Source organism: Trachurus trachurus (assembly GCF_905171665.1).
Source record: "Trachurus trachurus genome assembly, chromosome: 12".
NCBI lineage: Eukaryota > Metazoa > Chordata > Actinopteri > Carangiformes > Carangidae > Trachurus > Trachurus trachurus.
The window spans coordinates 6,741,097-6,754,002 of NC_139908.1; the positions used below are offsets into that span (position 1 = coordinate 6,741,097).

Consider the following 12,906-nt stretch of genomic DNA (forward strand, 5'->3'; position numbering starts at 1 on the left):
GGTGACGTGAACTGAACAAATATATAAAAGAGATTTGGGAGCTTCCTGACCAAACCAGATCAATACATCTCAACAGGTGGAGAGACAACTCCAACTTCTGCCCCCTAGTGGTGCAATAAATGTAGTGGTTAATACTTAAAATACAGATTTAAAGGAGTAGTTTAACATTTAGGAACTAAACTAAACTAAACCCTTGCATGTTTCAGTATGATGTGTATTTAAGCTGCATGAATGACAGACTTGTTGGACTTTTAACTGACTGTTGCATACAGACAAGATTAGAATAAAAGCATTTTAAGAAAATATCTTAGATGCACATGTTGTTATGAGGTTTACATGTGAGGAATCTGTAGAAAATTGCTTTTAAAAAGGTCATAAAGCAGATAAAATATTGTGCATCCTGATAGGCTGGTCTTGTGTATTGCCAATTAACACTGACTTATAGACTGATGGGAGAGATCGATTCTATTGGATCTATTTTGTGGCTGCAGATGTATTTTGCACTTAGAATCATGTGAAAATTATCATTGAGTCCTGTTTTCACCCATTGTTATTATCATGTATCATGTTGCACATTTATATTGTATTTCTGGTTCATCTGCAATGAATGAATGAAAGCTAAATTAATCTTTGGGATTCATTTAGGTAGAATTATCATTAATTACATGCAGTGAGGAAATGTAAAGATTATTATCTGGGAAGAGTCTCCCAGGCCTCCATATCATCCATATGTCACACTTATCACTTATGATTTAATTGGTGCCATTTATATTCTCTAAGTGACGTGGATTGAAAGCCTTCTGAGGGCGGGCAGGCGGCTCGGTGGGCACAGATTGACTGTGAAATGCAGAGACGAGATGGAAACACACGAGACAGACGATCATTAAAATTTAAACATCAATTACTGAGATACATGGTGATGGTCCAGGCAGAGAGAGTTCCTGTCGTACATCAATATACACAGCTCAATATATGTTTTGAATGACATAAAGTCTTTGCACGTGTCTTGTGGAGACAAAAAAAACTTTGTGTTATGGCCCATGGCTCATTAGTCAAAGTGCAAAAAGTAAAAGTTTGACTTTTGTGAAACTATAAGCTTATTTTAACTTTTAATTAGCTGAATCAATATAAGTCTGTTGTTTGTGTGATGGGATGTCACACTACCTGGTTTTTATCTGAGGTGTAAACAGGGATGCATTTGGTATTGACCTAATTTGCAAACAAATTAAAAATTGTCAGCATCTTTTTTGTTGATATTTTAAACCAATTTCCTGTTTCACCATTTACAAATTTATACAATTTTGTTATCGCTCTCTGTGCAGAGTTCTTTTGTGATATGACATTGAAGAAAAAAACCTCAATAAAATGCATTCAAAAATTGTACAAAAGACAGTTTTGTTACATACACTTAATGGGACAGAAGCTCTACTGTATTATTATTATTAGTTAATTAATGTTGGGATAGGACAAGATAAAGCTTCTGCTCCATCCCATTCCTTTTCTGAACAGCTTTGAATGATTTATCAATGTGTATTAGTAATGTGCTCATATTGATTTTTTATTACTGTTATATAAATCCAGCTTTTCTTTCCCGTTTGATTGTTTAATTTTATTTCCTACATTTATTTCTCAGTCTTGTTTGATATAAAGGAGAATAAATGTATCTGTGTGTTGCACAAAAAACATCAGCTGCATTAAAAGACTGGTGCAAACATCTGGGTCCAGATGTGAATGTAGCATGCAACAGAAAAGACAGGTTAGTAGAAACACCCACAGTTCATAGAGACGATGAATCAGCTCTCTTGCACCATCTACTGGCCCAGAGTCAAACATACACACCACATGCAGTGTAAAAATGAATAATGTGAATTAAACAGTTTGTAAATGAGTTGATCTTTTACACCAAACACCAACCAGAGGAACTTTTTGATAAAATTTATTTTGCAAGTGTTTTTTCTCTTTTTTAAGTGATACATGTTTCCTGGGATTGTCTTAACAATGATCCGTCCTCCCCAACAACTGGGAGAGTAAATGAAAAGCAATTAAGTTTGTTTTTTGTTCTTACTTTTCACACAGACTGTACAATATGTTAATATTACTGTGGCACAAGGGATACAAATGTTCAGCTTGAGTACCCTTGATTCGACCCCAAACTTATTCCATCAAGTATCAGAAGCAGACGAAAAGGCAAACTATACCAGTATGAGTATTTATCGTCGAGTCTCTTTGTTTTTTGTTATGTTTTTCCTTTTTTAAAACAAAGATGTTCTGTATCATCTCTAAAATCATATTCAGAGATTTTCAAAACACACTTACAGTGTTCATTTTTTTCTGGTTTTCTTTAAAAACACCGTCCTATGTGCTTCGGTTCTCTCGCCATTAACTCGTCGTCGTCGTCATCAGGAGAAGCCAGCTTCAGGAGAGATATACAAATCATGCTCCAAGACATATGAAGGCATTTCATACAATCAAATATATTGATTAAAAACAGTCAGTGAAACTGGTTTTTGTTTTACATAATATCTGCAGAAGCGATCACAGGGACTAAGGCCGATCAAAACGGAAAGTATAATTATAATTATTGTAAAAGACCAGCTAAATTAAAAAAGAACAGCACTATGTGCAGCAAGACATGTTTGAGTGGCGTGAGTCATCTAAATGAAAAAGCGTTTTTTTTTTCCTCTTAAGTGCCTCTCTTTAAGTGGCCCTTCCCGTTTTTATTTTCAAAGACCTTTTCTTTTTGCTCGGAAAATGAAGAACCCAATGAAAAGGGACGTGGCAGTGAATAGACATGAATGAGAGTACAAAAAGACACAGAGAGCCGTTCAGTTCAACCCTCATCCTTTGTGTTGTTATCCTCTAGATCCTCATCACTGTCTAAATCACTGTGCAGCCTCTTGGCCATCGTGTTTCTGCTTCTCTCCTCCTTAGTCGCCTTCTTTATCTGGACCGGTAACGGTTTCACTGGTCGTAGGAAAACACAAAGACTGGGTTATTCTCATGCAAAGATGTTGGACTTTTTATTTTGAAATGGATCTGTTTATGCCGGGATCAGAATACATGATGTTTTTTTTGTCTTTCACGATGGTCACCATGTCAGATTCAACGATCACAGTGGCATAAATTCTTGCCGTGACGCAGACCAATCGTTAATCATGACCCCGCACCACTTCATAGGTCATCGAGGATGTGTGACAAGAAACTGTCAATCATGGCGACCGAAGCGCTGTCTGTGTGTGATGACATAAAAAAAGTAAAGTAAGAAAAAGACGATTCCTGGGTCTCTGTCTGAACAGGACAGTATGGGCTGGCTGTCCTTCAGAGAAAACGTGAAGTGTGTAACAAATGTGTGCACTTAAAGTTCTCATCAAAACCATTAGGGGTGTTTCCACTGAAGGAACTTTGGGGTAATTTCACGAGGCCGAGGCCGTTGGAGCGTGTCTCCATAGCAGGAAGTGACACCTGATGGACGATCTCCCAGAACTTTTACGGAGGACTAAATGAGTTCCTGCCTACTCAGAGCGGCCGCCGAAAAAACTCTGGCTTAGGGTAAAAATAAGTGGCATTTTTAAAACTAAACATAAGAGGAGCATTAGTAGAAAGCACCAGCTGGCTGGAAAAACGACAACAACAAGTGCAGAAAAGAAGACAAGATGTGATTAAGTGGACAAAGACTACAAGATGAAACTGTTGCACGATTACTTCGCTTCAAGAACTCGGTCGGTCTTACTCTGCAGCGGCCGACAGAAAGTTCCTGCCTCTTATTTTTACGCGGAACTTCGAGCGAGCTAATGTATCTTCACTTTTTGTCATCCTATTAATTGGTGAATGTCAAGGTTCACGTCGTAGAAGATGTCAAACTAGGCAGAGAAACGCTAAATTTTTTTTGTTATAGTTCAGAGGTTGCGCTAGACTTTTTCGTTGCCGGTCATTTTGACTGACGAGGTCATAAAAATTCCGTCATAATCTATTTTTACCGGTCACTTTAATTTTTTTTATGATAATAATGACATATTCAATAGCACTAATTTTAATTATTTTTTTAATTCATATCAAGTCCAAACAAATTGAACAGAGAATGCTCCGCAGCAGAGTCGGCGTCAGATCACATCTAATCGGGGGTCATTCAGTGAATGCGGGGGTCTCTCTCTCTCTCTCTCTCTCTCTCTCTCTCTCTCTCTCTCTCTCTCTCTTTTACGCACGCACGCACGCAGCCATTGCGCATCACTGAAAGAACTGCTACTAGACCACACAGCCAGATGCAGCACAAATTCAGACAGGACAAAACCACACGCAGCTTTAAGTGTTATAAACAATGCTACGGCGGGCAGAATACATTAAAAGAAGGTTTATAGCGTTACCTTTAGAAGAGTTGTGTGCGGCGAGTGTGTGAAACTCCCACTGCTCTACCTGTACCGAGACACACCACTGTGTAGCCTACAGCTTCAGTCTATGGACGTAATTTAACAGCTGACTACTGTCGGCCCCTCGGACACTGCAGCTGAATCTCGCCCGTTAAATCATTATCGATCGTCATATTTGCACTGACACGACTCCCAGTCAACATTTAATCCACTTGAAGGAGTTTGAATACTGCGGGGAAGCTTTCTGTCTTCTTCTCTGTTGTTAGTGTTTATGTGTGGCAGCGCTACACAGGCCTAGAGGAGGTACTACAGCGTTTTTCTACTGAGCGCACCAGCCAGCTGTGAGGTTTTTTTTATTTTTTATTTTTTTATCTAATTCTCACTGTAGTGACTTTGTGACATTGTATATGTTTTATATCGTTATCCACCGCTCCATTTATTGATTATCTGCCGGCTTCAGTGTAAACAAATGCACATGGCCAGACAGCCATGGGTGTGAATTGCAATCTGTCAAAATGACGGATGGCCTCAAAATCTTTCCGTCACCGTTTTAAAAAAACGGTCAATGACGGAAAATATCCGGTTAACGCGACCCCTGTTATAGTTAAAGTTATAGTTACAATTATTTCATCAAAACAATTAATTTTTCAATAATAATACATCCACAGAACGTCTAGAGGGGTGCAGAATAAAAGTATTAATTTTACTGAATTAAAAAAAAAGTATATAAAAATTTGTTTTATAAATTTTGACGGGTCCAAAATATATAAATATTTACATCTGTTTACGTTAGTAACGCCGGTGTAACGGATGTGCACTCACTCCACCCATAAACAACATACTAACCAAATTACCAAGTGGTTGTTATCTTCTTGGCGAAGCGGTTAGCATCGTCGCCTGCCGTGCAGGATATCAGGGTTCGAACCCCACCTAGAGCAGGCCGTGAGAAACACAACGCAGAGGGCCAGATATGACATTGGCTACATTGGCATGAAATGATCTCTGTGCCAACAGCATTAGTACGTCACGTGATGTCACGTGAGGCGGAGCTCAGGGGGGCCAGATCATGTGGATAAAGGCAAGGCATTGTGCTAATGCTAATGCTAACTAACGGTCAGCTGGTACTGTAACGTTTCCGGTGCAGGCGTGATGCTGCGGGTTTGTTGGGTTCGTCTGCAGGTGAGTTAGTGTGAAATGATTCAGATGTGTTTCCAGTCGGCTGTCAACACCGGAGCTGCTGCTCGTTAAATACGGTTAGCGTTAGCTAACTAGCCGCTACAACCAGTAGGCTACAATTGAAGGTTGGAGCGAGTCAGCGAGAGCGGCCGACACTTACTGGCCGGGAGGAATTAAACTTGTCGCTAACACCTTAAAGGCGCCGTGTGACCTTCTAGATGTAAAATCACTGTTCACTTATGTTACAGTAGCCTACACTACACGTCTGTTCGTTGTTCCTGACGTTCATAATCGGGCTCTGGAATCGGACGCTGGTAATTTGTCGGCCACGAGAAAATCGTGTGAAAATCGGCCTGAATTTGTGTATCCTGATCCCGGCATAAGAAGATCAATGTTTGTAGTTATCTTTGTTTACTTTTCTCTGATGTTTTTTTTGGTTTTCGTTTCTTCTCTCTTCTTCTCTCACCTGCTGATGGAACGAACTGGTCTTCAGCTCTGCCGCCGTTATTGCTGTGACCGGCGCTAACCGCCTCTTTCTGCTCCTCGTCCGTGACGATTCTCTGTCTCGCGCTCTCGAAAACAGACTTAATGACAATTGAATCCTCGTAGATCTGCAGCGGTAAACAGAGACACATGCAAACACACACACACACACACACAGAAACACACACAGATAATCAGAACCACACTCAGGACCACCGTGATACATCAAGAGACTGTGGAAAATGATTTTTGTTTCTTTTTCCAGTTTCCTGCAGCTTCACCTGAGATCCCTCCAGGTTATAAGTCTGAGCGTTGTGACACAGGAGGAAAATGTCCTTCTCCAAATCCCCGACACTTCTGTACTTGTGATTACGCACACGTTCCTGTGAAGCAGAGGCTCAGGATCAAACCTTATTAACGCCGCCGTTGCAACAAAGCTTTCAATAAACCATTTAATAAGAGTTTCCTCAGAGGGTGAGAAAGAGAAACACAAACCCAGACAAGTGTTGCATCTTCAAGGACATTTAAGGAAATACTTTTTGTGTTTTTGTTGATTTGGATGAGACGATATATGGAGCTAAGAGCGCTAGTTAGTAAAGTAGGAGGCTCTGTAAAACAAGAGCAGCGTCTATAACTCGCTAATTACCACGTGTGTCTGATTCTTTGTTGCGTAGACGTTCATATTTCACCGGGATTGAGTAAGATGAGCGCGAGTAGATGGTTTCATCAATTTTTTAATCTTCTGTAGAGCTACACGACTCTTTGATGTTCCACTGAATCAAAGGCCGACACCTAAAGTCTCAGTGGCAAACAAAACATGCAACATGAAGTTAATCTGACTCGTGTTTGTGACTCAGCTGAGCTGCATTTCTACAAAATTACCGGTCTTATGTTGAGGTGAGTAACTAGCTTTTCAAAATAAAAGAGGCAAGGGTTAGTTGGGGTTAGAGTTAGGGTTAGTTAAGGTTGAGGTTAATGATACTAATTTGCTGCCCAGTGAAGTTTAGTGATGGTTCATCAGTTTAAAGGGATAGTTCAACATTTTGGCAAATTGGCCCATTGCCATAATCCCTATAGTTTTAGCAGTAGGTTCGTTACCTTTAATTGTCGGTGCAAGCTATTTTTATAACGGCGGAGCAGAGCCGTGAGCTGCTCAGAGCTATGTTACGGAGGCTACACAATACACAATCCAACAACTCCAAAACGCTCTCGTGGACAAGTTGTGACCTGCACATTCACCACGCTATGAGATAATAACAGAACGTTACCAGACAGAGTTGTTTTAGAGGTAAATGCAGAGACTGTTTGATGAAAAACTGCCCTCAACAGGAATGCGCATCAGCGGTTTTGCATGAATTTACCTAGAAAACAACTCAGTAAATAAATGCATGGAGTTTCTCAACTAACGAGCTCGATTTCTGTGAAGTTCAGTCGAAACCTTTAATGGCTCCCAGAGGATTAACCCTAAGAACTCCCTTGACTTTTATATATCCAACAAATCTAAGTTTTTCCAAACTGATGTGTATATTATCCGTCTGTACACTGCATCACACTGTAGCTAAGCATTATTTACACACTCTTCTCAACTGCTATTCATTAAATGATTAAATGAAGTGTTTGAATGCGAGCACAGACACTTGATGAGTCGTGTATCCGTCGGAGTCTCACTTACCCTGATCCTTCTGAAGTCCACGGGCTTTCGGATCAGCTCGTAGTACTCAGGAACCTCCTTCTTAGAGGGAAGCTGCACAAAGCCTTTACTGATCTGTCGACCCAACCTGGAAGCACAAAGCGAAAGACATAATAAGAAACAGGGAACGTCCATGTGAATGAAGGTAATGACTTATCTTATTATCCAGTCCAGAGGCGCTCATCCTGCTTTTCTATGCTCAAAAGCACCAGAACATATTTGAAGACAACAATTAAATCACTCTGTTATCTACAGTTAGCAAGTAGTTATTTTTTCCAGTTAGTGGTTTAATATCTTCTTATCTTAAATAACAGATGATGACTTTTACTGCTGCAGTGAGCGATGTTACACAAACAAACCGTTATACGACTGGAAGAGCAAATATATTTAAAGTTAAACTGAGGCAGCAAGTGGTGCGATGAGTCAGTATAAAACTTTAGAGATGTCTCTAACTAGATTCATGCAGTTTGTTTTGATGATCATCATTTTGAAAAGACTTTATTTTACAAATCCAATTAGTCCATATGGGACTACAGGTTGCAATAGCAGGTATCTACAGCACAACAACAGGACACATGTATGTGCTCAGGCAGAACATGAGGCACATTATACACACATCTGTGCAGAGATAACATGTTTTAGCAAAGTTTGCATGGGTTTATGAACAAAAGAAGTTTCTAAACTGAACCCAAACACACATGCACGCACACACATTTGGTTGGGGTTGTGTTCACTGCTAGCTACCTCATCGCTTACATCTCTGTACAGATGGTTAAATAGATGTTTGATGTGAATCCAGCTGCAGTTTCCAGATTTAAAAAATGAAGTTACTTTGATTTCTGTCTGAAACACCTGTTAGCCACCACGCTGTTAAAATACAAAACTAATCAATGATGCTTTGTGATTAGTAATTAGCATTGACAATGTAAGCCAGCATGCTGAGGTTAGCTGTGCGGATCTGAGGCTGCAGACTCTTAAGCCCACCTCACTGACATTAAGACTCCTCACTTAAACACTGAACCAAACAGTCCAACACTGAGCTGCTGCCACTCTGTGCGATTGTAGACAGTTAGTCACTGATCCAGAATCAGAGGCCTGACGTCAGACAAGTCAAACAGCGTTGGTGTTGGTATCGATTCAGCTTCGTAACTGGATTTCCTCTGCATGTTTAAAGGTGGAGCAACACTCTGCGTTTGTACTTTCATATGGATATTAAGTCTTAAGGAAAAATAGTCCACTGCACAAAGTATCTACTAAAAGCTATTAGATACATACACATATAGAACATGATACATTATTAACTTGTTTTGTTGAAATTAAAGGATTTCAAACAATGAGCATGAAAAACTGGGCTTAAACTAATGGGCACGAGAACAAGATGTTATGACTTTGTGATAAACACGAGTAACAAGATCAAGGCTTCTGTTAACATGGCTTTGTTCTGTTTTTTTTTTTCCTTTCTCATCAGCTGGTTCTTGCATTTCTGGACTAATAATCATCTTAATTGCATCACAGAGCCGAGACACGGCCTCCCTCTCACCCGTCCTTGTAGTTGATGACCATGTCGACCAGCGTGTTCAGCGTTCGGGTGAGTTCGGGCGGGTTCGGAGGCAGCTTCTCAGCCGGTGGGCGCCCTCGCTTCCTCTTGACCTTTTCGCCGGTTTCCTGCCCGGCCTGCAGCACTTTCTCACCTTTGCGCTTCTTCAGACTGATGTCCTCCTCCATGTCCTCCAGGGAGCCGTTCTCACCTGCCTCAGGCTGCAGAGAGAGGGAGCGATGGGTGGGGACATCTAACAAAACTCAAACAAACTTATAAGAGTATAGAGTAAAGTGGGTGAAACACTGTATGATGGAAATATTATCCAGAACAAGGCCTGTAAAAACCTGCCCTTTGTGTTTTAGCATCACAGGAACAATATAACACTTGAGGAATGGGTTTGAAAGAAGAACTGGGACTGATTTCTATTCAAATCTTCTCATCTTTAGATTCATGTGGCCATTTCCACTAACTGCTACACTCAGTATATGTTTTCACAGATGATACCTGATGCCTTCACGCAGCAAAGCTACAGAGTCTAAAGTCGAACGCCCCCCCTCGCACTCCCTCAATTTAAAGCACTCACAATCTTCATCAAACGAGCAGCACACTGGCTGGAGTTTAAGCGTTGAGAATTACAGAGTATGGCTGTGTATTCAAATGAAAGAGGGGGTTTATTTATTTATTACAATAGCATCTGAATTTGCATGGACTGGAGCGATCCAACTGCTGCGCTGTCTCTGCAAATTTAGGACAGATTATTGTATCTGGAGGCTTTGATGTCAGATGATTATCGAGGGTAGGCAGACTTTTTTTTTCTTTCTTTCTTTCTTTTTTTTTTTAATTGCACGATGCTTGTGAATAAATTTAAAGAAGCCATGTTCTACCCCAAGCACACACAGTCTATAAATGCTAATAAAGCAATAAATATTAATCCCTATTTTTCCTCCGTTTGCACTTGTCTTCATGCACAGAAAAGGAGATTGAAACATGATCTTAGACGTGAGGTTTTCATCAAGGCTGCCTGCTGCATCCCCGTGTTATTATCATATCGCTCCTTTTTTTCTCTCTCGAATATCTGCAGCACAGTTTTTTCCACAAAGGCAATTAGAGGCCAGAAACATGAGTATGCATGCAGCAAGAACAGCAGCAGCAGCAGCAGCAGCAGCAGCAGCAGCAGCAGCAGCCATCCGGCTAAAGAGAAGAGGGAGGAAATAGAGAAGGCATGCTGTCCAATCCAAAAAGAATATTGATGCATCAATCACATACACACACAGGGCTCAGACAGTGCACACACACACACACACAGGCACAGGCATTCACATCATATAGATGGAGCATGCACATGGGAGCATGCATTTCTCAAGGACGAGGACATGAAAGCATCCTGAAATGACATTTCTGCAGCAGCATGCAGAAAACAACAAACAACAATCCACCAAAAAAAAGAAAAAGAGAGGACTGATGAAGGTGAACTGCTGCACTTCCCAGCCACCAAAAAAAAAAAAAAAAAACACAAGACAACATCATGGCAGGGATCTGAGTTATAGAGGACACAACACAACATAACAACACTAGAGAGGCAACAATAGAAATCCTGCTCATCATCGGCTCGGCTCAAAATGTAGGCTTTGAAAGCCCCGCTACTCTCTCTCTGAGGGGCTGCAATCGTTCCAGCGGAATACTGGAGGGATAGAGAGGGGGGTAATCCTCAAAGATGTATAACACAGCTGAGAGCTGCCTGATTGACTGTGTGTATGGTGTGAGTGGAAGGGTGTCAGTGTGTGTGCATGTGATGCTCCATGCCTGTGCTATCTCCTAACAAGCCTGCCTCTTCCCTGACTAATCTGGCAAAGATTCCCTCTCATCTGTTACAACACACACCTACACATAGACACACACACACATACACATAGACACACACACACACTCCCTTCTCTGCCCCCCCTTCTTGCTCTCACTCACACACACACGCACACATAGACACGGATAAACTCGCAGCAGACACTCGCTCTCTTTCCCTGGCGTGCGCGCAAACACACACACACAGTCTCTCTCTCTCCCTCTCTCCCGCACACACACACACACATCTCTCTCACGCGCACATTTTATCCATCTCTTCCTCTCTTCCCATGCGATGTAGCCTGGCTGAATCCTGAGCCCCGAGAAGAAAGACATGGAGAGAGAAGGGTATTTACCTGACTGCAATCTGCAGGCTGGCTATCAGGATCGGCTGCAGCTGTGGGGGAGAGAATTAGCAAGCCAGCATAGCGGCGAGCTGCTAGTCTCTTCATCAGCTGATCACTCAGAAGCAGAGCCCAGAAGGGGGGAGAATAAAAGCGCTATGTTTTCATATACAAATCAATGGGCTGGGGGAAAATATAAATGCCATACCCATCTCCTGTCTGCAGCTCTCCGACGTCTTTTTCCTAACTCTGGAAGGCCCCGAGCTTGTCTCCCTCTGCATGTTTTTAATATCGACTGTTGCCAGACGATCTTTTTTTTTCTCTCTCCTCCACTCTCTCTTCCTACCCTGCTGTTAAAGTTATCGGCTCCATTTTTATTTTATATTTATATATATATTTCCCGTTTTTTTCCCCTTTTCTTTTCTTAGAAAAATCTGCAATGCATTGCAGATGGAGTGTGTCATTTTAGTGTCAACAACTACAAACACATGCAGTGATCTTCAGACACAAACATGCACCGCAGCCTGCAGCAGCAACAACAACACGGATATTCATGGTTCATGGTGAGGAGGAGCATGTTTCCATGTGCATAAAAAAAAAAAAAAAAAATCCCAACTTGGTGATTAATGCATATACTGATCAGGTTACAATTCCTCTCTGCTGCTGCACCAACAACTGCAGTAAAAACAGTGGAGTTTTTGCAGAATGAAGTGATATTCACACACACATCTGGTTTCTGTCAGTCAATTAGAGAGTTGTTTTTTCTTCAACCAGCATGTTGTGCAAAAATACTGCTGGAGAACAGCTCACACAAGTTTGCAGCTCACTCACACCACAGGAAATTACAGATACAACAGAAAATAGGATTGAGGTGAAAGATCCAGTTGCATGTTCTGCAAATAAGGTCAAACTCATAATGTGAGTGAGGCTGAGAGAGACTGGGAGTGAGAGTGAGAGCGCAGTCCTTTTGTTACATGGAGAAAACTTGGCCTGGGCTGCTTCAGTGGAAACACAGAGAAAACCCAGACACATGTTTTTAAGCAGGAAATCCACAGCAGTGGAGTGGATTTCTCACACTATTGGGCAAGCCAACATACTGGCTTTTCAAAATAAAAGCCACTGAAAGTCTCTCTGTTACATTAAACATTATTATGCGTTTAAACTTGTGGTAAAATCCTCCTTCATAAAAAGTAAAAGAAAAAAAGAGAGAAAACCGTCAGAGTGCCTTCTATTGTGTGGGTGTGGTTTGATTTTTGTGCCACTTGAGGGCAGCGGAAACAAGTTGTGAACACAACACTTAACATTATCAGCTTTTATCATCACCTTGGTGAACTTGTTACCAAACAGCAGCCTGTTTACACATCTAGCCGACACAGAGCGACCTCAGCCTTCATGCGGTGATGCATTCATGGCCACCTGATGCATGTAAAGTTCACTGTTTACCCTCTCCCCCTCAGAGCTGGAAGAAGC

At 41.3% G+C, this 12,906-nt stretch overlaps 1 protein-coding gene across 1 annotated transcript; it reads right to left on the reverse strand.

Annotated features, from left to right (window-relative positions):
- Positions 1-2,830: 2,830 nt before the first annotated feature.
- LOC310995068 (putative global transcription activator SNF2L2) lies at positions 2,831-11,544 on the reverse strand (the record flags this gene model as incomplete). The annotated part of the gene is made up of 6 exons (XM_083983997.1): positions 2,831-2,964; positions 6,007-6,151; positions 6,305-6,406; positions 7,696-7,801; positions 9,254-9,471; positions 11,449-11,544. The coding sequence occupies 6 exons, from the start codon at positions 11,542-11,544 to the stop codon at positions 2,831-2,833; spliced, it is 801 nt and encodes a 266-aa protein (XP_083840123.1).
- Positions 11,545-12,906: the final 1,362 nt, after the last annotated feature.